Genomic DNA, 26,234 nt, shown 5'->3' with positions numbered 1-26,234 from the left:
TTCTAATAACAGGGATTATTTACTTAACTCTTTCAATATTTAGATGTTAAAGAAGTGTGCTTTTTTTTAAATTCTGTGCCACCTTTTATTTCTGTTTGAATACTACTGCAAACAACTTCTGTTTCTCCAGATTTACAATCAGGCTAATCAAACCCTGTGTTCAGGGGTTGGTATAATAGCTAGTCAGGCAGGCTTCTTTCTGAAAACCTGACAGCCACGAATGCTCATAATCCATAAAACATGAGACATTCAATACTCCATGTGTGTTTTTTCTCATTTTTGGTTCAGATGAATGATCAGAAAAGCTATACTTTTTCATAGGGCTTTTAAAGTGGTATTTGAAAAAGATCTTTAAACCCACTATCAGAAAGGAGGAAGGTCTGTAATGGCTACTGGTATTGACCTTGTTACTATGGAAACACCTTTTTAGTGGTTGTGTTTTAAAAATAAAACACACAATTCAATTTCCTTTTCCATAACTCATAGGCCCATAAATTCCACTTTTTGATATGATTTCAAATATCTCACAGTCCAATGACTTTCAGTTCTTTTTGGAAATAATGGTCAGCTTTATTGTATTTTCTAACCTTTTGCTGTCTAAAAATGAGGTAACAAGACAATTTAATTGCTTTCTGGAAAGTGTGCTAGTATAAAAATGCAATAACACAGTTCTTCCATTCTTTTTCAAACTAGAATCAAAGTCATTATTCCTATGAAAACCTTCATTCTGTGCCTCATTAATATTCAACTCTTTACATTCAGAATAGAAATGATAGCATGCAGCCCAAATTTACAACTATCTTCTCTTCTGATAACATCTCTTTTACAGCATTTTAATCAATAGTGTGGTTGGTGTTCCAAACATAATTCCAAAAAATGCAGCTACACTTTCCACCGGTATTTATGCATATAAAATGTGCCTTCCCTAAGGATCTCAGTACAAACTAGATACTTTACTCCTTGTCCATTCTAATCCTGAAATTCTACAATATAATGCTATACAAAAAGAGGAACTAAAGGCAATTAAAGAAGGGATCAGAAAAAAGTGGGTAAAGACAGAGGAATATTGCATATTTGAAAAAAAAAGGAATAATTAGTTTTGTCAAATACTAGCCACTGAATGTTTTGATAATGTATAAATTATTGCCATTTTTGTTGCAAAGCACAACCACCACAGTACCCTAACTAAATAAAGCAAAGAGAATTTATTGACTCACATTACTTTAAAGTTCAAGGGTAGTTGTGTTATTAGGTTTGGCTGGATTTAGGAGCTCAGTCAGTGAAATCAGACATAGTTCCTACTTTCCACTTCTTGGCTTCGCTTCTTGTTCTATCTCTAATTTCTGAAAGGCTTTCCCTTTATTTTGACAAGATGGCAGCAGCAGTCTCAGCCTGCATCCATTCAAGTCCAAGTCCATATAAAAATAAATAGCTTTCTCTTATAACTTACCTCCAACCTCACTTCTAGTATTAGTTCTGATTGGCTCTAATGAGGATCTGTGACAACCCAAACCTTATCATCATGGCCTGTGCTGAGTTGCTTGTATTTAGATTACATGTCTATCCTTGATGTTAAGGATAGGGTCAACCCAACTACAGCACATGGGCTGAGAGTCGGGGGAAGGATGATCTCAAAGGGAATCAAGGCAGTGATGCCAGGAGTAGACATTGTATGATACAAACTACAGATTTCCACTTCAGGGGATAGGAAATTACTGGTAAACTTCCAGATTTTCCATCCAACAATATGGGTGGAAGCCAGGTTAGAGAGAGTTAAGATGAAAGTGAATGATAGCGAAGTGAACTTTGCAAATCCTGTCCCTTCCCCGTTTTATTTGTGTGTGAAGAGTATCAATGAATGCAAATGACATGGGAAAAACAGTGATTCAAGGGAGTAAAAACTTTAAAGTACCCTTCCTACCATAGGTGATATTGAACATGTTATAGACCAAGCCAGAAGACGGAGCAAGGCACCCAGGAGATCTGGAAAAGTTGGAATTTACAAGGTAGAGTAACCTTGTTGAGGAGCCTGGATACTTCATCCTCTTGAAACAATAAGAGTATGGAGAGTACAATGCAGATTCATTCTAAAGACCAGTGAAGGGAATTTGAGTGTCCATGCCCAATACCTTCTATTTTTTCAGAGATTCAATAGTCATCTGAGAGTGTGTTTAGACAGGAGTAAGTTCAGAACTTGAATACTTTGGTTGGTTAAATTTGAAACTTTCACCATAGGAAGTGAAAAAGGATCCGCACATAGGAATAAAATAATTGTGCTATTTGTTAAATTATCTTTATTCATCTTTTATATGGTTTGTTGTGTATTTTATGTCTTTCTCACCATATTTTAAACTCCGTGAGAACAGGGGTCACATTTGCTTTTTTCACACCGTTTTTTCGTACCTGTTTTTCAACACCTTGCCTGACCCAGAATTAGAATTCAGTGAAGAACTGTTGAACAATCAGTTGAATAAATGAGTGGGTCTATGTGCCTTCTGGTTTAAGTTGACTGAACTTGGGGATTAACTGACCAAAATTTTGAAGGAATGAAACAATAAAAATTATCTTGGGATGATAAAAATTTCATGCCATAACATTTCCTGTCAAAGAAAATTTTCCTGAGTCTACTTCTATGCTAGCAAAAATTTGCTAACTCACGTGCTCAAATGCCATTTGACTCCAAGTTCTGCAACACTGTTAGAGCTAGTGGTAAGTGTTACCAGACAGATTGCCTACATAAAGCAACAAATAGAACCATCGTTTAAGTTGGGTCTACATGAAAATAGGAAAACCAGCAAGGCAATATGTTCTCAGAGATTAGCCTAGTCGCTGTGTTAGTGGAGCTGGAGAAACAGCCTAGGCTGCTCAGTGTTAAGAACTCATGCTATCCATCATCAGTTATTTTTATAAACGACTGCCTTAGTGACGTTTGCCACCTGTCTGTTATTTCCAGTGAGAAGACAGACTGGTCTCTGGTACAGATTCACAGCCCAAGAACAAACATAAGAGTAGCCTGCTTAGCCTGCTCTTTCAGCCAACAAGCACTGATTAAATGTCTCGCTGATGCCTGTCACTCTTCTAGATACTGGGGCTGCGAAGATGATGAAAGCACAGTCCCTGACCTCAGATACCTGTGGTTTGTGGATGGGGAGAATAGACATTTGAAAGATAATCTCAATATCATACTTTGAATTGTGGGAAAGTGCTATGGATACAGAGGAAGGGCCCTTAGCACAACCTGGGCAGGTAGCTAATATTTCAAGATAAGATAATATGTGATCTGCTGCTTGAAAAAAAATGTACTGGCATTAGTTGTGTCAAAAAGGAAAGTGGGGTAAGGTTGGAAGCTATTGTTGGCAGAAGTGTGTGAGACTCAGAGTTATGATGTATATAATGGCAGAAGTTCAAAGTTTTAATATTAGGAGGGACTTGGAGAGGAGGAGCAGCTTGCCATTGGTTAGGGGAGCTATCAAATAAAAGTAAAGGTACCTCCATTGAGAATATTATCAAAACCTATGTTGCTTTTATGTTGCCCCTCAAATATATATTTCACCATAGTTTATCAATGATCATTTCTCCATATTATCTCTTTTGAAAAACTGCTGATGATAGTGCTTTCCTAATTGACTGACCTCCGCTGTATAGTTTCTCTGTTTAGGAAATAACTAGAGTTTTGGTGATTCTGAGCTGAGAGTTTGGCTAGAGTGTGCAAAGTAGTGATTGTAGAGAGCGTGGCAGAGACCAACCTGAAAGAAAAGCCTTATGTGTAGTGCTAAGACACTTGGATTTGTTCTTTACTTGCTGGGGCATTGAAAATTCTTAAGGAGGAGAGTGACCAGAGCTAGTTTCCATTTCAACTGGACTTCTCTTGCAGCAGAGGTGAGCATAAATTGAGGGTAGAAAGACCTGGAAGGAGGTTACCTGAGGCAAGCAAACAGATAGAAGACAACTGGAACAGTACAAGGGCAAGGCTGGTAGAAATGACAAGGAAGAAGAAGAGGGGGGTGATGCCAGGGTTTCCAGTTTGGATAACCAGAGTGGTAGACAGTCCAGAACTCACCATCAAAAGGAGAAAATGGAAGAGTCTGTTCGGTCAATTAGCATTTACTAAATGCTTGCTATGTCAGGCACTCTCCTAGGTACTGGAGCTGGGAAATTCCTTTCTTCAAGTCTCTTAAAACTACTGTAGGCAAGGTGTGGAGGAAAAACACATAAAAGATAATCTCGGTAGACCATTTAGTAGAATTATGAGCGGCATGCTATGGAAACATAGAGGAAGAGATTTCCGCCCAGATTCTTTTAAGTTATTAGCCAGGATAGGAAAGGAAGTGGGTCTGGAAAAAAACATGTTTTTAATAGTTTAACATCTTGATTTTGAGTAACTCTTGGGGTGGATAGAGAAGAAAAAGAAGTCACCCAGAGTTTTGGAAATGCAAATCTGGGGTTTGGGAAGGGTCCATGGAAAAGATTAAGCAAGGACAGGTTATAAGGGGGACCCAAGTAAAACCCCAGTGGAAAATAATTATCTGGAGTTCACGTCTGAAATTACATTTATTTTAATGTAAACTCACATTGTATTTTAAAGTAATTCTGTTTTGTGGAAAACATAGTAGAGAACCAAAACAACACTCATAACTCTAACAACTTTTCATTGTTAAAAAGTGAAATTCTGCCCCCTCCCACACACTGACTGCCCTTTCAATCCCAACTGACAAAAACAGTTCACACCAATTTTTTTAAAGGTGACAGAGGAATTAGAGCCAGTAATGGAAAAAAAATAGAAAAGTAGGTGATAGAGTAAGAATCAGAAATCGTTGGTGTTCCAGATAAGAAAAAGGAAGTATTTGTAATGTTTGTGGTGCCAAGCTGTGTAAGTTTTTTATATGATTCATATTAAAAATCAGAATTTTATTTTGGCAAAAAAATCAGCATAATGTTTTATGTAAATTTGAACTCAAGATTAGCTTCATGTAAAACTTGTGTTTAAAAAAAATGGATCAGTTTTGATGTTTAGAGTGATTCCTAGGGAGAATTTTCCCGAACAGCTTTATATGTTCATGTAAATCACAGTTGTCTAGAGAACAGAGTCAGAAGAAAAGTGAGCTGGGAGCCAGGAAGTGGCAGAGAGCTTTCAGCCACACACCCAAGCTGGGGAAGTGGGCAGATCTGCCTATGTCATTAATAGCTTGTGGGGTGACAGGAAACGTGGAGCCTTTGTTTACGTGCCACTCAGAGCACTTAACTATAGGATGTGTCTGCTTGAAGACGGTAACATGTACGGCTCTCTTAACAAAAACTCAGGCTCTGTCAAGACAGCATGACTTGGAAGGTGCCTGTGTTTAGCCAAAATGAATCTAAGCAGGTACGACAGAGAGGTGTGACATTTGATCCTCCTGATCAGAGGCCTTAAATTCTGGGGATCAGAAGCAATCCCCATGAAGCTTGTTTTCATAAGTAGTCTGTGAAGAATGGAGATACTATTTGCTAGGACTTGCTTCCTACTGCTTTTCCTTATTACTGCTATGCAGCTGTTGTAAAGATAAGATGGTGTTTGCCTTTCAACATAGGATGAAATGCCTGAATCCAAGAATCCAAGCTGAGACAACTTTGTAAAATGAATTTAACTCCCCCAAACCTACGCATTCCCACCTTCCCCCCACACACAAAAAAGTTTCCAAAAAAATGCAATTAGCATATGACTGGATTTTTTAGTATAAGGGACGTAATTATTCTCTTGAAAGTATTTTTCATACCAAGGCTGCAAACTGCTATCAGCCAGCCTCTATTTTTGTTAGTATTAAAATATTTTAAAACCCTTGAAGCATTGCTCCTTAAGTGATCTGAACCTTATAGTAAACCTCCATTATGTTGCTATAATCTGTTTGAAGCTTTGTAAGACATTTTAAAGGATCCTGCATCTTCCCAATATAACACTCATTTCAATTTAGTTTTCTCAAAAAATAAATTCACATATTTTTATAAAATCAAATATTAAAAATGGCTTTTAATGAAATTGAGCAGCCACCTACCAAATCCTTTCCTATTTCTGATGCATCGTTTGGAATTCATATTTTTACATCTACATAATATGCTTGTAACTGCTATTTCTGCATTCTCACTCTTGTCTTGTCATATAGTAGATGAAGATTTAGTACTCTCAAATTATTTTTTCTACTATATCATAATATGTGGAGATACAACACAATATTCAAAATTAAATAGTTATATTCTCTTATTGCACACTAGTATTTTCTAGAATTAACACTTGCTTTTGGTTTTCTTTTTGACTATGTTTAGCTGGATGTCCAGATTAGATTTTTTAAGACTTTATTTTTCAGAGCAGTTTTAGAGTCACAGAAAAGTTGAGAGGAAGGCACAGATATTTTCCATATACCCCCGACCCACATATATGCATGGCCTCCCCCAGAGTAGGACGTTGGTTATAACTGATTAGTTATATGATTAGTACATCATAATCACCAAGGTGTATAGTTTATATTAGAGTTCACTTTTGGTGTTGTACATTCTGTGGATTTGGACAAATGTGTAATGATATGTATCCATCATTATATTATCTTGCAAAGTATTTTCACTGCCCTAAAATTTCCTCTGTGTTCTACCTATTCATCCATCCCCCAACCCGCAACCCCTGGCAACCACTAATCTTTTTACTGTCTCCATAGTTGTGCCTTTTCCAGAATGAAATATAGTTGGAATTATATAGTATGTTGCCTTTTCAGATTGGTTTTTTGCACTTAGTAATATGTATTTAAGGTTCCCCCATGTCTTTTCGTGGCTTGATAGTTCATGTCTTTTTGGTGCTGAATAATATTTCATCATTAGAATGTATCATAGATTGTTCATTTACCTACTGAAGGACAGCTTGGTTGCTTCCAAGGTCTGGCAATTATAAATAAAACTGCTATAAACATCATGTGTAGGTTTTTGTGTGGACATGTTTCAAATCCTTTTGGGTAAATGCCAAGGAGGGCAATTGCTGGATCGTATGGCAAGAGTATGGTTAGTTTTGTAAGAAACTGCCAAGCTGTCTTCCAGTGTGGCTGCACCATTTTGCATTCCCACCAGGAATGAATGAGAGCTTCTATTGCTCCATATCATTGTCAACATTTGGTGTTGTCAGTGTTCTGGATTGGGGCCATTCTATGAGGTGTGCAGTGATATCTCATTGTGTTTTAATCTGCATTTCCCTGATGACATGTGATGTGGAGTATCTTGTCATATACTTATGTGCTATCAGTATATATTCTTTGGCGAGGTGTCTGTTAAGGTCTTTGGCCCATTTTTAATTTGGTTGTCTGTGTTCTTATTGTTGAGTTTTAAGTGTTCCTTGTATATTTTGGATAATATGACATGTGTCTTTTGCAAATATTTTCTCCTAGTTTAGCTTTTAATTTTGTTCATTTTTGTTACTCCTTCAAATGCTCCAACATAAGATAATCTACCGATTTTATTATTTTTTTCTGGGGACTCCCTCCTCCCAGAGCCTTCTGTCCTCTTGCTCCTTTCTAGACGGCCTGGGTTTTGTTTGTGTCTCACTGTCATTCTAGGACCTCCTCTTCTTTCTTAGATACACAATATCCAGGATCTCAGATCTTTTGTTTTTCTTTTTTTCTCCTTTTTCTGGAGCATCCTGAGTAGCTTTCAGGTGTCTCTGAGCCCTGCACACACAGGGGATTTGCAGAGGGAATTAGCTCTTCCTCATCATTTGCTCCTTCTCTGTGGTTGTCATTTCTTCCATTCTCAGCAGTTACCAGGTAAGCATCTACTTTCCTTTTCACAAAATGTCTTCACTGTCCCTTTTCCATTGTCCCCTCCCCCCATGGACTTATCTCTCTTTTAAATTCCTTTAGGAGCATTTTAGTGAGGGCTGAGGAGAGAAAAAGAAGATAAATTTATGTGGCCCATTCACCATGGTTGATTGTATGTTCAAGTTTAAATTTTGATTGTTAATTTGCCTGAGGATTTAAGTACAAATATTTTATTTTAAATATATTTTCCTCCTTAAGGAAGTTATTTCATTTTTTTTTGTGAGGCTTGCGCTATGCCATAAAGTGCAGAAGAATTAGGGTGCAGGAGGAAAATGGTTAGAAAATTCTCTCTCAACATTTGTCCAATTACTGGATCTAATCCCCTTCCCTACAGTTTGCAGCTGCTATTACACTATTACTCGATGGGGAGATTAGGAAATAAAAGGAAGTACAAGTACCATCTGTATTATCACTTAATTGAAAGCTTTGGAAAGAGATATCTGTGAAAAATAATGACTAAACTATGATTTTATCTTGGTTTGCTGGATATTTCTTTAGCACCCAAAATTAGGAATTGATTACTTCTGTATTTTATTTATGTGTTCAGTAAAAGGTACTGGGTTTTTGGTAAAAAATCATGACATATATGTTTTTCATTGCTTTCAAAACTATTACACACACACACACACACACACACACACACACACACACACACACCTCTCAAGATTTTATAACATGTGGTGCATCTTATTAAAACAAAATGCAGGACCTCCAAATAATTCCTGAAAGTGAAACTAGATAGCCTAATCTAGGAGGTAGGCTTTGTCTCTCTATTAGAAGGTGGTCTAAGTGTTCAAGAAATGAACTTAAATATCACTGTACTTATGTTTTATCAACATTAATGATAAAATATTGATATATTCATTCATAATCTTTCCTTGTAGTAAAATACAAAAGGAAGAAATTCTGTTTTTGCAATACTGACAGAATAAACCCTTTCTATAATTGGAAATGTATATAACAAAAAATAAAAATAACCGTGTGTGTGTGTGTGTGTGTGTGTGCGTGTGTGTGTGTGTGTAGATAAAAGCTTAAAAATGTCAAAGGTTAATTTTATACTTTTTTTCCTTTCCAGTGATTAGGTTAAGAGGTTATCCGGTAATTAAATAATCAGGAAATTTGTCTTTCCATTTTAGATGCCAAATATCTTAAGGCTTAATGAGTTCCTTCTTTTAGTCAAACATTTAATTATCTTCCATTGGTGGTAGTCTCCACACCACTGTAGCAAAATTTATCATATCACCACAGAGCTACAGCTTAGCTGGGGAAACTGATGGCTGGGCTACGACATAAACCCTGACATGAGGTAAGCAGATTCAAATACCCTGAGATTGTCTAAAATGGCTTTACGCAGCTGAAAGTTGCACAAATTTGGCAGACCCAGTTGTGCAGAAAATTGGTGTATGGGATAGACTACTGAATATTTATTGTGAATATCTAAAGCATAAATGAGCCATTTCATCTTTTTCATCATTATCAACCAAATGACTGCCCATTTGGTTACATGTATGCCTATTATCAAGGTTAATCATTCACTTATTTTAAATAAGAAAGCTTGCCTTCCCCAGGGTTCCTTCATTCTCTAAAAGAATATAAATAACATGATGAAGAGTGTATGTCATGTACCTGAAGGTCCTTACACCCAGACTAAGACATTATTGTTACTTTAATGATAACAGAAAGAAAGGGAGGAAGAGTGGAGGAAAGGCTCATCTAACATTGATTGTCCACTGTATACCACACTCTTCCATTCATTTTCTCATTTAACCCTTATGTCAGATATGGAAAATAGAATTATTAATATTGTCTTTGTTCTACAGCAGAGAAGACTAAGCCCAGTGCCATGGAGTAATCTGTCAAAGTCACCTTGCTTGCATATCATAAAGTTAAGATTTTCATCCACGTCTCTCTGACCTCAAAGTCCATATTATTTTCCTTTATAGCCTTGTTGTATTCCATATGTTTTTTCTTAGTCATGAGAAGGGTTGTTCTTCGCAATGGAAATTAAGTTCATTACTGTTTGAGTTGTCTTTTATTGGTAATATTAAGCACAATTTAGTCAGTCGTCAGCAAACAATCCCATGAAATGAAAGAAGAGGGTAGGAGCTAAATGAGGGTAAGGAGCTGGTCCATCCCTCGGCAGGCAACGTTAACGCTTGCTGAAGCAAGGAAGTGGACTGCAGTGGACTAATTTCAGAAGTACTGGCTTCCATTGCAAACTCTAGACACACACCAATAAATGCAATTGGTTTCCGTTCCTCAGGGAAATGAACTTTGACAGTAGCAGCAGAAGAATCTAAAACAAAGAGAAATTGGAGACTAGTTCTTATTCGGGGTTTTCTTCAGAAGAAAACTTGCCTCACTCTGTACAAAAGAAATACTCTGGAAGAGTTGTTTGTTAATTAATATGTTTGAATTTGAATAATCATTTGAAAGCCATACCCTGTTGACAGGTAATCTATTGTGAATTATTCTTTAATTTTTTTTAAAGCACTCATCCCATAATTGAATCATTTCATAATAACAAATTAAGTTTTATTTAGTTGATTCATTTCAATGTGACTACTATGTGCTATGTCTTTTCCCCTGGTCCCTATTCATAGTGACAGTTTCAATTTATTTCCCCCAGTTTGTTGTTTTTTGCTTTCTTGTTTGTTTTAGAAAATTCTCTAATATCCATGGTTCTTTAGAAGTTAACAAAGTATTCTTATTGTTATATTCAATTCCTTCGTTCTTCAACTTGTCTCTCAGAAAATTGAAGAGGTAAATAGTGGCTGAAATTTACAGCATCAGGTACACTGTAGGAAAAATTAAAACTCTTTAGGTAATTTCCTTAACTCTTTTCAACTATTAGAAGGTAATTAGGTTTTCTGAAACAAAAATTACATACATGGCTCCTTCTAGATTTGTGTTATACAGCATAGAAACAACTAGCCATGTTTGGCTCCTTAAATTTAAATTAAAATTTAATAAAATTTACAATTAATTCCTCAGTTGCACTAGTCATAGTTTCAAATGCTCAAAAGCCACATGTGTCTAGTGGTAACCACATTTGACAGCACAGATACAGATTTTCATCATCACAGAAACTACTGTTTGGATATAATATAGAACATAAACCGAGATAGTTGACCTCTTTCGTCATTTTTCCTGCAGTTTCCCCAGTGATTATAACAGTAATTGTCACATAGCTAGCGCTCACCAAATAATTGCTGAAAATTGAATGACTTGTATAAGTGATTGGAGAGCAGGAAGAATGTAGTTTCAGTTATAGAATATTTACGGAAGATTAAGGTTAAAAATTAAGTTCAGACCCAGAGGGGTTTTATGTAGACAATATTGTATACATAAAGTTCAGGAAGCAGGAAATTGGCCTAGATTTTTTTGAAATGATTTTCTATACTTGCTTCCAATTCTTATGAACAATAGAGTATCGTATTTAAAATTCGATTCATTTCTCTTTCCCTAAAGGTCACTATTATGTTTAAGTTGGTTTGAATCATTCCTGTTCATGCTTTTATATTTACACCATGCATTTATGTATTGATAACAATATATAGTATTGAATAGTATGTTTGTAAAATGTGCATAATCACTGTGGTAAAAATATACATAATCACTATTTTCCCTCAATATTGCAAGCCGTATATTTCTACTTTGATACAGTTAGCACTGGGTGATTCTTTTCAATTGATCTATAGCACACCAATTTATGATTATGTCACATTTTACACATGAACTTATTTATCTATTCTATTTCTGGACATTGAGGTTATTTCCAAAGTTTGGCTAATATAAACAATGCAGCAGTGAGCATTGTTATCCATATCTCTTGCTGCACATGTGCACTTCCCTAGCCTAGGGTATAAATATAAAAATTTATATTTAAATTTTTATTAAACCTAAAAATATAAGTGTTTGCTTACAAACTTTGATTAAGCTCAGCTTTACTAGATATTGCCAAATTCTTCTCCAAAAGTGTTTTACAATGCACAGTTCCTTCTATAATAATTGCAAGTTGTCTTTTCCCAGCAATTTATCAACATTGCTATTGTTGAATTAGATATATAAAATGCTCTTTTTTATGGGGTTCATTTCAATTCCTCTAATTATTAAGAAGGGCGAAGAATTTGTAGCATATTTATTAGCTATTCTTATTTCATTTTGCATAAATTGACAGCTGTCCATTGCTCTTGGAATACCTTTTTCTTATCGATTTTCAGGAGTATTTAGTATACTGGATAATAACCTTTTCTAGGTTATATGCAAGACAAATCTCATCGCTCAGTTTTTCTCTTATCTTCATTTTTAACTTGGTATGTGGACTGTTTTATTATACAGACATTTTATATTTACCTTTAATTGATTTTGTTAGGTGTGTTAATCTTTACCTTTATGGTTTTGCTTTTATGGGTTTTTAGAAAATTCTTTTCACCTTCATTGTCATATTTTATTCTTTGAATTTAAATATTAATTTGGAGATAATTGACATCTACATAAGATTGAGTCTTCCCATTCATGTGCATGGATATGGTATATTTCTCTAGTTCTTTGTACTTTTCAAAAAAATGATATCATTCCATTAAGATTATGGATACCTTCAAAAACATTAGGTGTTTTTGTTGTCACTGACACTTAAAAACCATTTTTATTGGCTGTTATTTGTGCATATCAATCCTATGAGTTTTTGTGTAGGGAGTTCGTATCCAGCAACCTTGCTGAATACGCAAATGGCTTGTCAGTAGATGCCCCTGAATTTTCTGTGTACATAATTACATTGATCTGTGTACACAATTATATTGTGTACCATTCATTTATTCCTTTCCAGTTATTATATATTGTATCATTTCTTATTTTATTACATTAGCCGATAATTCCTGTAATATATTCTGGAAGCAGTGATAGAGGACATCCTTGTCTTGCTTCTGCCTTTAATTGTTATGTTTCTAACTTTTCACTTTTAAATATGTCATTTGCTATAGGTTTTGGTAGATATTCATATTAGGTTAAGGAAGTTTTGTTTTACTAATATTTTGGTTTGCATGCTTATCAAAATAAATAGTGGACTATAGGCTTTCTACATATTTTGAATTGGTCAGAAGCCTTTTTTCTCCATTAACCTGTTATTGTGATGAATTACATTAATAGATTCTTCTGTAATTGAACTACCCTTGCATTTATTGGAAAAATTCTTCTTGGTCATGCTTTTTTCTTTCTTATTACATTCTCTTGATTGCATTTGATAATATTTCATTTTCTATTTCAACATCTATATAGCCTAAAGTCAGAACAATCTATAACTTCATTTTCTCATCTGCTTTGGGTGTCAAGGTTTCAGCAGCCTCACAAAATATACCAAGGATTTTTTTTTCTTTTTTTCCTGTGGAAATGGTTGTTTCTGAAATTCAATCACAAACTATTTTCTAAAAGATTGCAAAGCTGTATTCATTGTCTCTTTCCTTCTCTTTCCCTAGATTTGAACACACATTACTTTCCTATCTGTGACATCTTTTTGCATACTTTCCATCTTATAAAATCAGCATCATTAAGTTGAACACAGAAAACCCAAAATTATCTCTAGGTACTGTTTCACAGTCCATCTTAGCTAGGAATATACTCAAGGAACCCTGTAGACCAGGAAAATTTTTTAAAACTTAAAAGAAGACAAATAAAAATTAAACTTCTACCTTTTCATTACTAATATAAGTGTTAACAAAGCAGGACACCACTATACTCTATATCAAAGAGAAAAATGAGTTTTATTCACATGCTAATACCATAACAGGGAAAGTAGATCATTTAAGACAGATAAAAAAATTTAAAATCTCCAAGTTTCTACAATTGTTAGTACTGCCTTTTCAAAAAAAAAATGTAAGGACCATGGATAAAATATGTACTTTTCCAATTACCATTGGGATTTGACAGGGATGCTGCTAGCAGTTAACGTTCATTGCAATGAGAGCAGTGGAGGCGGCAGGTGGCAGCAGCCCCACTCAAACTAGGGAAGAGGAGCAAGGCTTGTGACAGCTGGCGCCTCCCTTGTCGGCTAGCTAGTTTCTTTGTCTGTCACTGCTCACTTCAAATGTGGGAAAACATGATATAATGCATAAATCCCACTAACTTTGACAAAACAAATGGAACTTTTTTGTGTCTACTTTACATCGAAAATTAATAATAAACATAAAAGAGATGGGTTTTACACCTAGTGCCTGCATGCTTTCTAGGACTTTTCTTTCCTGTTCACTTCTTCCAATTTCATGCTTTCTTTGGGTCTTGCTACAGTCTTTTCAGGGAAGCTGGCAATACTTTTAGACTTTTTGCTGTATTTTGTTATATGACAGTGGATAATAACAATACTAATACATAAGCCGATAGTACAAGTGACCATGTATTGACCACTTAATATGTGCTAGGCTCTCTCTTTCAGAAGTTTTACATTGCTTAACTCATACAATAACTCAATTAATTAAGTGCTATTATTATCATCCCCATTTTATAGATATCAAAGCTGAAGCACAGGGACTGCCAAGTGGCGCATTGGTTAGGAGTTGGTTTGGGACACCAGCTCTGAGCAGCAGGGCCCAGGTTCGAATCCCATATGAGGGCCAATGACACTGTGCCCCCTATAGCTAAGATGGTGAACAACAGCTCGACCTGGAGCTGGGCGGCCCTGAGTCACCAGTGACGACGTAGGCTGCAGTGGGGCTGCAATGGGCTGCCATAAGCTGCTGTGAGCCACTATGAGCCAATGACCTGCAAGCGACTGCCTCACCCAGGAAGAGCGCAATGATAATACCAACATGGGCCAGTGAAGCAACGTCCTCCACAACTAGACTGAAGAACAAAAGGACAGCAACTTGGCTGTTCCTCTTCCCCGATTCCCCAACACTGTTCCCCTTCCCCAATTCCCCAATAAAATCTTTTTAAAAAACCCAAAAACCTGAAGCACAGAAAGGTTAAGTAACTTACCTAAGATCACATAGCTAATAAGTGGAAAAAGACCCAAGACTAACACGGGCTGTCTGACCTGGAGCCTGTGCTCTTGTCATTACTCGAGGGCATATTCATCAGGGAAACAAATCGCTGCCAATAGGCAGGCTGGCAAATATTTTAATTCCACTAAGAAATGAGCTTCTTAGAGTTATTTTAAATGTATATGTTTCCAAAACCTCTTTGAGAGAAGTATATCCAAAGCTGAAAATTTGAAGGTACTGAGAGTTCAATATGGAAAACATATTGGGATGGACAGACCAAGGAAACAAATCTCAATTTCTTTATTTACTGTTTGTGGAAGCTTGATAAGTTACGTCACCACCCAGAGCTTAACTCTCCTAATGTATTAAAGGTTGATAATAGCACTTAAGTGTTATTTTGAAGATTGAGATAACGTAGGATAATTCCCAGAACTAGCTAAGTACATCATTGATTCTTATTAGTTCATGTCCACCTTCTTCAATAAACTGTAGTGCCAACTACGAATTTCCTTGGGTAGAATGAGCCCAGAAGAGTGAGTAAAGAAGGAAATAAAGAGCAGTATTGATTAGTTGAGGAGGAACACTGCATTATTAATTTTTCTACCTCCCTCAATGAGTATCTCAAATAAAAAGTGCATAACAAATGTTAAATTGATGAGTCAGTGAAGTCACAAAACTAAGCTGTCAATGGGTATTTTAAATATGTAAAATAGAGTCTTCCCATGTAACTGGGGTTAACAGATAACATTGACATTCCTGGGAAATTTATTTACATTTAAATAAAATTAATGGAGGCCCCTTATTAATTTCTGACTTAAAGAGGTTCAATTCGTATTGTGACAGCATTTCTTGTTCTCTGATATACTTATGCTTATATGTTTAATCATTGATCAAATTAACTGATTTCTCTTTTAGACCAAAATCAGAAGATGCCTGGGTATTTGCAAAACCCAGTGCCATTCAGGCTATTGGTGTTATGTCGTTTGGTGAGTATGTGGTTTCAAAGACCGTTTCTCAATATGGACTCTTCTGTATAATGAGAAAGTCCTGTGTTTCATATTCATGTCTAGAGAACAGATGTCCTAAGTTTTAGACATCCTATTAGCAGCATATGATCTCGTTTGCGCCAACATAAAATTAGGCTCAAGCTTTTCTCACTCATCACTAAAATTTGCTTCAATTTGGACAAGTCTCTTTCTCATGCAAAAAACTCATTAAAGTCATTATGTTTCTTCACTTGAAAATCTAGTAAATATTATGGACTTCAAAACCTTGCACACAAAGTATTACAAATTGGCTGGATGTCTAAAGCTAATCCGTTATATCCCAGATTGGAAAGGAAGTCGTGGACTGAAAATATTGTGTCATTTAGATTTCCCCGTAAGATTAGAAAGGCCATTAGGAAATGGAAAATGGGAGAGAAAATTGAACAGGCCTGCTTTATATCAAGAGTGACATGAAAAGACTACACAGCCTAAAGTGAATGAAATTTCTCATTCCCAAAGCTGTTGGAAAGATGATTGTGTGATATAGCTAGTAAATTAGTATATTTGAACTTCAGTTCATTAGCATTTCAAAGTAGCATACATCTCTGGATTTTCAAAAGTAAAGAGAATGCTAGTGTTTGCTTTAATAATGCTTTTTTTCCCCCTCCAGCATTTATTTGCCACCATAACTGCTTCTTAGTTTATGGTTCTTTGGAAGAACCCACAGTGGCTAAGTGGTCCTGTATCATCCATGTGTCCACCTTGGTTTCTGTATTTATCAGTATTCTCTTCGCTACATGTGGATACTTGACTTTCACTGGCTTCACCCAAGGTAAATGAGAGGTGCAGTCTTCCCGGATTTTGGTATTCACATGGCGTGGTGTCATCCCTTCTCAGTTTGGGTACAATTATACCCAATGTTCTACTTCAAAGTATCACTATCTCTTCTACCCATTTTCTCTCTACCTTCCTGCCTCTCTGCTGTTTCTGTTTCCTAATTTTCTCCTTTTTAAATGGCTAAACTTATCTCTGTAGCCCATTCTCTCTCTCCTTCCATGCTTTCACTTCAAAGTACATGAATTCTGGCACCCCTCTCTACTTGTCCACTGCAACTTTATTTTCAACAACAACAATATCCTCCCTCTCTTCAAAGCTGAAGATCTTGGTTCTGATTCTCATGGACCTCTCTGAATCACTTAACAGTTCTGAACATTTTTTCTCTGGCAGAGAAAAGAGCACTACCATCCCATCATTCATTTTGTTGATATTTTTTCTCTCCAAGCAATTCATCTTTGCTTTCTCCTACCTCCTCTCCACCTATACCCTCCCAACCCCTAGTAACTGGCTCAGGCAAGTTGCCTTTTCTCCCCTCTCCACAAATTCTCTGGAGATTTTCATTATTTTAACTCTAGTACAGACCTTTCTTTTCATCCCCAGCCTCTTGCCTGAAGGACATTTCTACTTAGTTGTCCCATTCTTGCCTGAAACCTAAAACATCATCTTTCCCACAACACCAGCCCTTCTCTCTCACCCCACCCTCACCCTACTGCCCCACCTCAAATGTCCTTCTCTTTTCTTGTTTTCACCCAGATGCGGCCACTGAGTGGCCATCTCTTCTCTTCCTTTGACCTTTACATTCAGTCATCTGTGTAGTATAATATTCGGGGTATTCTGACAGCCTATTGAACGCTCTGCTTCATGCATCTCACAGCATTTGCAGGTCTGTTGTCTCATTTGACCTTCAAACAGCCCTGAGAAGGTAAGTGGAATAACTAGTTTTACCCCCTGCTTAAAACACAAAGAGGAGAAAGTAACTTGCCCAAGCTGGCTGGTGACAAAGTAGAAAACAAGTCTCCTGACTTCCAGTCCAATTTTATTTTTCTATGTTACCCTGCTGCCTACTCCATTATGGTCAAGTGTGACCCAATGAAAGCTGTCTCAGCCTCCTGTTCCACTTAGCCTAGTTTTCTGAGGATGCTGAAATCTGGGTGAATGGTGCATTCTTTCAAATGGAAGTTACAGGTGACTATGATTACAGGCAAATATTTCTCAAGAAGTAAAGATGGCTTCAAAAGAGAGTAATTAACATAACTCCAATGCAGTAAAAAATATAGTACATGCATGCACCATTAGAGTGCAAAAATGAAATACCTTGAAAGTCTTGATAAGAATTATGTTTTAAGACATTGCCATGTATCACTATTTTTGCCAAGATAATGGCCTATAGGCTCTGATCTGTACAAAACCTTGATTTTTAAATGCCTTCTCTGTAAGACATAAACCCTTTTCTTAGTCACACCTTCCTGGTGTTTTTATCAGTGATAATTGCTCAGATACAATTACATCTTTATATAACAAAACTGACAAGTTAGTTTGGGTACGCTATAATTCCCTAAAATACACTTAGATTCAGCTAGAATTAGCTGACATTGTTTCTTTAGGCCATTTCACTTTGGGCAAATCTAGTCTTGTTTGTGCAGAGGGAGTGCTGCTTTTCTTTTTCCTTTTCAGTAGATAAATTTCAGCTTGAGAGGAGGCAATGACTCTAGATTGTTTTTCACTCTCCCAGTGACTTTTGAAAAGGTGCCAGTCTCATTTTTTAGTAGAGGTTAGTGAAGGGGAACGTCCATCCTTTTTTCTTAGAGTGCTGGAAACTTTTCAGTCAATCTCGAAACAAGTCCCTACCACCACTGCTCTGTGGTTTAATCCCCGTTTACTCCAAAGGGACGCTAGAAAGTCATACACATTTGTTCTAGTTGATGGTGGGAAGAGACAAGAGCCATTTAAGTTTTAGGAAGAGGCAAGTCATTTAGCTTTTTCATGAACAAAAGGAAGTACAAAAGTATTATTGGTTGTTTTCTTTTTAAACAGTGTGGTCGTGTGTGACTTTGATCTAATTTTCTCTTCGGTCTAATGAAAAATGCAACCAAAATTTTAAAATGTAAGCACGTTATATTTAGGAAATAAACAGACCCAAATATTCTTTGTTTCAGCATTGGGAAACTTCTTTTTGCTGACATGACTTTAGTGCCCTTAACAGATCCCTGTATTTCTTCATAGGTGTCTGAGAAAATACTGTCTCTACCTAAGAATTGGTCCAAGGTATATATGGTCCTTCGTTTAGTTTGGAACTAATAAAATATAACGCTGTTCTTTATTTTCACAGTTTTGAATCTGTGCGTTTACACTTGGGTTCATTAGATATCATGAAAAATAATATATGTTTGGAATTTCTTGCTGTGGCCCTAAGTTTGTGATTAAATCTTGTTGTAGTTTGATACACAGGAAATTCAGCTTCCCAGATGCAATGGTCCACTCTTCCTTTCAGGATTGTCTTGATCTATGAATAGCATTTCAAAAGGAAATTTGTTTATCTTAAAAGACTTTTTTTTAATAATGAAGTCACTTACCAGAAACAAAGACCAGAAGCAAGTTTATAAAATCAAATGCACAAGACTATACAGAGTTGATTCTAGTGTAAGAAGAAGGCACTAGATAAAAAGTACTTTTCAGAAGTTGATACAAATTTAGGCAAATCTACCAAAACAATCAATAAGAATAAAAGAAAAACTATTAGCGATGAATTCATCCTCAAGTGGAACATGTACTAGTTTTAATATCAGTCACTAATTATATAGTTTTGGGATTCAAAAACTTATATTTAGACTTGGCTATCCATTCTACTAATTAAATGAAATTTATGTAGCTTCACTTACATAATAAATATCCAATGTCTCATTTATTAGATATTTATATCAATATCTAGTATCTATTAAATAAATGCATTTTATATCTTTCTCTAGGAGACTTATTTGAAAATTATTGCAGAAATGATGACCTGGTAACGTTCGGAAGGTTTTGTTACGGAGTCACTGTCATTTTGACGTACCCAATCGAATGCTTTGTGACTAGAGAGGTAAGCACAATTCCTTCCCGACACTTCACCTAGGTGATCTCTCTACTACATTTAATTTAGGAAGATTTGTAAATAATTCAATTCTGCACATTCCTGAGTGCACGAGAAGAAATATAACATAAAATTTTCTTTTCAATCAGTTTAAAAATAAATTTATATTCAGTGTTTGCAAGATGTTTTTTCTAAAGTTAGATTTGAAAATCATGTTTGGTGGTTTAGTTTATATTAGCATAAGTATAAATATTTATACAACTGCATTCCAAAATGAATGCCAGCCTTTAATAGAGCTAAACTAAATGTTTTTTTGTAAAAAGCATTCTTACTAAGAAATTAAGTACTAAGGTTTAAAACATGTTTTAAAAATTTGTCTTTTTCTCAGATGTTATCTAAATCATCACGGATTAAAGGCACCATAGAACGGAATCCAATCAGTTTTGTTACTTTTTAAATCTATCTTATTTTCCATGGAAAAGCAAAATTCAAGTTAAACCATTAGTTTTACAGATATGTTTCATGTATATGTTTATACATTTATTTATATGTATGTATCATATAAAATAATATTACTTATATATGTATATTTCACTTATAAAGTCACTTTCAAGTTAAGTTGTTTATATAGCCCACCTGGATTTGTAGAGGGAGATTAGGTGAAAGAACTAATCCTTTTTGTGTAAAATTGGATAACATGGCTTGTCAGGAGACCCTCATGCAAGTCAGCTAAAAATCCACTGTACCAGTTAGCAGAAAAACATGATCCTGCTTCACAGTGCTTCTTTCAGGAATCATGCTGAAAAAGGATTAGACTTAGGATCCATTGCTAGAGGCTGTTTACACAGTACACCATGTGAATGGGTCTAATGTGTGAAGTGAAACCCCTACAGAGCTTTAAATACACTAACCAACTAAATCCGCAGGCTTCTAGAAGCAGACCAGTGCTTACCTTATGGGGATAAGGAACTGCACAAGGAAACAGAATAAGGAAATGTTCACCACTACGTGTGTCCTTTACAATTAGCAGTTGTCCTCACTTACAAATGTATAACTCATTGGCCAGTTCTCCACCTTGAATATAAGAGAGAGATAGACTGAACTCTCCTTTACGAAGACTTTTTTAAAATTTAGGAGTCTTTCAAAATTTTGCTAACTATTGTTGGATGCAGGAAATGGTTTTCTTTTAGCTTCTGCCCAGTACTTTAGGTTCAAATCTGATCTCTAGATCAGCAATAACAGATGGCGCATTCTCGTGTGGTTTCTGGTGAGCTGCCTGTGGACAGCCTGAGTCACCCCACCTGCACAGCCTGTGTCTTCAGTCCTTGGACCTCGTGTTTCCTTTCTAGCTGCCACCACACAAAGACAGAACTAAATCAAGATCCCTGCCAGGGTAGCAAATACTAGGTGGAGGAAACTTGTATCTCACCCATTCATTTCCTTTCTCTTTTTCTCCTTTCCACTCTCTCTTACGTGCACACACACACACACACACACACACACACACACACACACGCGCGCGCGCGCACACACACACACAATGAATGAATGAATGAATGTTGGCATAAACATGTCAAAGCCATTTCTATTCCTAGGTAAAGTAGGCAGCCACATACAAGAGTAGCAAAAAACCTATCTACCCCTAGTAAATATTCCTCACTTGCCTGCCTCACTAAATGATTTCCCACTGTTAACAATCCTATCTAAGAGGCATTTATAAGAATGAATTTTAAAGAAGATAATATTTGGAAAGGCATCATCAATTGTAAAATCAGAAATAAGTAAAAGGTATTAGTATCCCCATGAAATTGTTAGCAGAGTTACTGTAGTGTCCAGTCTAAGGGGAATGTTACTCATCACAGCTTGGAGAGCTGGCTTCATCAAGGTCCCCTAGCACCTGACCCTCTCCTACCATTTCCTATTTGTACTTCATGGTGGTTTTGCACAGTCATGTCTCTATTCAAACTGTCTCCTCCCTGCCCTCCATAGGTATCTTTCCTATTCTTACCTCTTTGCTCTTTTTCACACTGTTGCTTCAGTCTGTAATTCTACTCTAAATCCTATCCATGTTCCCAGCCCCACCTCAAGCCGGGTTAGGACAAGTGTATTTCAGGAATGCCTGAAAGCCCATTACTAGAAGGAAGACAGATCTAGATAAGTAAAACTCCTTCTAGTTCTAAATTCTATCTGATCATTTTTTTATCCTATCACAAATTGATCCCTATTTGTTCCATTAGATTGTTTGGATCCCTCCAATGAGGCTGTTGATTTCTGAGCATAGGAATCATCTCCTAAACATTTTCTCTTTGCAAATGATATCACAGTGTAGGAAACATAGAATAGGTAACTATTCATTGATTCCCTAAGCTGAGTATCAGTGGAAAATGGTGATCAACTTTTCTCCATTTTTGTTGAGGAAAGGCACGATAAAATAGACTTCACTTGTATCAAATAAGATTTATTGTAGATTACATAAAACTAATTTCCTGTTAGTAAAGCATATTACACATTCATTATTGTTAAAGAAAATTGTGGTAGCTCTTTTCTTAGAGGTCATTCAAATAATTTAAATAGCATCTGTGGTTTGTCTTAGTGGTAACCTTGTTGGACTTAAGGAAGAAGGATAAAGCAACTTCTCAAGGCCTCTTACACTTGAGAACTATATTTATTCACACATTAATATGCCATGTGCTGCCTGTCTAACAGTTCAACAAAGAATACTTGTTATTGATGTGTGTGTGTGTGTGTGTGTGTGTGTGTGTGTGTGTGTCTATGTGTAAGTACTTTGGAAAAGGCAAAGCATTCATGTAGCTTAAAATTTGATTGATTGCCGTATTGGTAGTATTTTATACAGTCCTGAGTGCTGTAATATGAACTACTCTATTAAATCCTTCACACATCTGAGAATTCCTCTCTAATCTGTTTATGTGGCAGGTAATTGCCAATGTGTTTTTCGCTGGGAATCTTTCATCAGTTTTCCACATAATCATAACAGTGGTTATCATTACTGCAGCCACACTCGTGTCATTGCTGATTGATTGTCTTGGAATTGTTTTAGAGCTCAGTGTAAGTACATTTAAAGATTTACTCCTTCCATTCTAAATATCCCTTTAAAAGTAACGTTTGTATTTATTTTAAGATGTATTTTCCTTAACAAAGGTGTCACTTTCGGAAGTGGATCGAAAATTTTTGTTATGTGATAGTAAATGTTTGTAATGATGATATTGTATGCTTTATAGGATTGTATACTTTTAGAGCAATGATTCTCCAATGGGGAAATATTTTTCCCTCCTTCCCCAGAGGACATTTAGCCTATGTCATATGTCTAGAGACACTTCTGTTTGTCATAACTGAGTAGGCAGGTGCTACTGGCACCTAGTGAGTAGAGGCCAGGGATGTTGCTAAGCATCTCACAATGCACAGGACAGCCCCCACCACAAAATATTAGTCAAGCCAAAATGTCAAAAGTGCTGAGGTTGAGACACCCTGGTTTAAGGCACTTTTTCATGTTTTATTTTCTATAAGGCATAGAAATGTATAGATGTACAGATATTGCTAAAAATAGCTATAACTTAAATGTGTCTAGAATTTCCTTTGCCAAGTACATAGAGGTCTAGAAAATTTCATTAAAATATGCAAATGAAGAGAGTGACATCCATCCTTGATATTCACTTACCAGTGCCCATGTTCTCTTTCTTTAAAATGGGTTTTCCCTCTCTAGAACTTTCCCTTGTAATCCCTGCTGCTACCTCCTAAATCCAGGTCCTCATCATTTCACATCTGAATTAATCCTGGCTTTTTGCTTCAACTAACACATATTTAAGCTTTGCTTCCAATTTATCACCATCCTGCTTAAAATTCTCCACTTTTCTACCAGAGCAAGTATAAATTCTTTTGCCTCTATAATCTGACCCCATATTTTCTATGGAAGGTTTTCTTTTTCTTTCTTTCTTTTTTTTTTTTTTACCAAAATCTACACTCAACTCTAGTCAATCTTATTTTTGGCCTATAAGCAAGCCATATTAATTCTGTCTTTTATCCTTTGGCTTACGTTTTTCTTTCCTGTAATTGCTATTTTCCTTTCAGTTCTGTCCAAATTTTACAAAGATTTAAGATCTAGTGAAACTTCTAATGCATTTATTTGTTGAACAGATGTGTATATATGTATGTATATATATATATGTGTGTGTGTGTGTGTGTGTGTAATATATATATATATATATATATATATATATATATATATATTTTTTTTTTTTAGCTGAGCCATCCTGCCACTTGTTGGCAGCTCAGCGGCAGCTCAGCTTGGGCTGGGAATCGAACCGCTGTTGCTCAGAGCTCACACTCTTGAGCGAGCTCTTAACCAACTGAGCCACTCGGCTGGCCCTTATATATTTTTTTTTTCAATGAAGAGAGAGATTGCTATGTGTCACACAACAAAGATACAATAATGGGAGGAGATCAGAAAGGATTCATGCTTTCATGCATCTTATATAAGCTCACAAATAAACATAAAAGTTCAGTTGCTGTATAGGTGATGAGGAGGAGAGAGGGACGTAGATGGATTCCCAGAAGACATTTTTGAGACAAGATTGACAGGATTTGTTGACAGATTGAATTGTAGGGATAGAGGGACATGTCAATAGTGACTCCTTGGTTCTACTTTATGGAACTAGGATAATGATGCTATTTGGTAAGACATGAATAAAAGTGGATATACCACTTCAGAGCCATTACTCTTCCCCTTTTGCAGAAATTTCTTATGGAATTTCTACTCAGAATCATAGCACTTTATTAGCATTTATTAGTCATGAACCACAAAGAGGGCAGACTTTTACAGGTGGGATCCCAAGTCATTGTTTACTCACTCTATTGGGAGTTGAAGGATAAGTGAAGGTATGATTGTCAGTGCCCAAGACATTATTCCTTCCAGATGCCATTTGGATGTGAAGTTCTAGAAAAAGGCGGTGGGAGATTCAGTCAGGAGCACACTGTTGGAGAATTTTTTGTAGCAGTGTATGTGAACAGCAGGGAGTAGGCAGCTTCCCAAAAGCACTCAAGACTGGGCAATCACCTATTCCACCAGCAGTGGAAAGAAAGCTCATGGGAGAGATGGATAAATATCAAAGGTAACTGGTACCTACTTCCCAATGTTGCATGAGCCAAAGGCTAGTAGGTTTGCTCAAAATCATTTCATGTTTCCACCATGATTTTTGTAAATGGATGATGGCTACCTTAATGTACTAACGTGATTTATGTATTACCTTGTGTCATGTACTGTTTAAACCATCCATAAATTTTCCTTCCCTGCCAAATTATAAGCTCTTTGAAGAATGAATTTAGCTGCTTCTCCATCCTCTACGGTTTCTGGCACAGTACTAAGAACACAGTGCTCAAGTTACTGCATGGGTGATTTGCCCCTTGGGACCACAATTCAGGAACTGTTTCTACAAATGCTCCTGGGCATGAGACATTCTTTAGTGTAGCATCAGGAAATTAAATGTTACAAAAAATTGGTGTTGTTGACAGTAATAGTAATACTTCAACTATGCTGAGGAGATGATCAACATAATGATTCCCAGCTCTGTTATTTCTTATTTTGTGAAATGTCTCATTTGAGTTCACAAATTTTCTTTTTTAATAGTGTAGAGTTTTGATATGAGATAAAATGTTTATCAGCTCTCTGACCATTCACCACATCTTGATAGCTTCACAGCTTTTTGTTAAATTAACCAAACATATACATATTGCTTATTTCTCAGGAATGATTTATTTTTGTAAGTTTGACCATTACTTGTTAATTGCTAATCTCCCTGGCACTTGCACAACAAAATTGTAAGTGCATAATCCATTAAATATCCTCTCTTGTACTTACGTTGAAAAATTTTTGTGGTTAAGAAAGAATCCTGGTATTGTAATCAGAGAAGAATATTTGGCAAATATCTGTTATGAAGTCAAAATCTGAGCTGGCTGTGGAGGACTATTTTTAAAAATTTAAAACATGATTATAGACTCTTTGATTTTTAAAAACCAAAGGCATTCATTAAAAAATTAAGTAAGAGTACTGAATTGTCTATCATGATCTAATAACCCAAGGCAATTACACTAGTTTTAAAGCACTTTGTAGGAATTAATAAAATCTAGGATCTCCTTTTTCTTTCCGACCACTTCAGCGCATGTTTTTTCCAATCAACAGGTCTTTTGGTATATACAATAACATATTCAGGTCTTTACTCACTTTTGTTTTGTGTGGGCATCTGTTGTGTTTAATAGAGCCAGGTCAAGCATCATTTCTGTTAGTGCAGGCTACATCATGCAACCCTTTAGAGGTAACTAAAGCATGTTGTGTTCTACTTCAGAGTGACAATGTGAGTTAACATATACTGAGTATCTACTCTGTGCCAAGTGTTTTCTATGCATTATCTTGCTTAATCTGTATTAATTTTACAAATGAAGAAACTGAGGCACAAAGTGACTAAATTGGTCACACTAGTTTTAAGTGGCAGAATCAAGATTTGATCACAGGCTTTCAGACCCTGTT

At 36.0% G+C, this 26,234-nt stretch overlaps 1 protein-coding gene across 1 annotated transcript in view; it reads left to right on the top strand.

Moving 5' to 3' along the window:
- SLC38A11 (solute carrier family 38 member 11) overlaps window positions 1-24,731 on the top strand; it is a 45,397-nt gene extending 20,666 nt beyond the window's left edge. The window contains exons 8-12 of the mRNA XM_019628146.1: window positions 15,719-15,789; window positions 16,460-16,621; window positions 19,593-19,705; window positions 22,631-22,762; window positions 24,627-24,731. Coding sequence (XP_019483691.1) covers window positions 15,719-15,789; window positions 16,460-16,621; window positions 19,593-19,705; window positions 22,631-22,762; window positions 24,627-24,731 — 583 coding nt within the window. The remainder of the gene's footprint in view (window positions 1-15,718; window positions 15,790-16,459; window positions 16,622-19,592; window positions 19,706-22,630; window positions 22,763-24,626) is intronic.
- The last annotated feature ends 1,503 nt before the right edge of the window (window positions 24,732-26,234 follow it).

The sequence above is a fragment of the Hipposideros armiger genome, unplaced genomic scaffold, assembly GCF_001890085.2.
Source record: "Hipposideros armiger isolate ML-2016 unplaced genomic scaffold, ASM189008v1 scaffold_751, whole genome shotgun sequence".
Lineage (NCBI taxonomy): Eukaryota > Metazoa > Chordata > Mammalia > Chiroptera > Hipposideridae > Hipposideros > Hipposideros armiger.
This window is presented reverse-complemented; position numbering and strand designations above follow the sequence as displayed.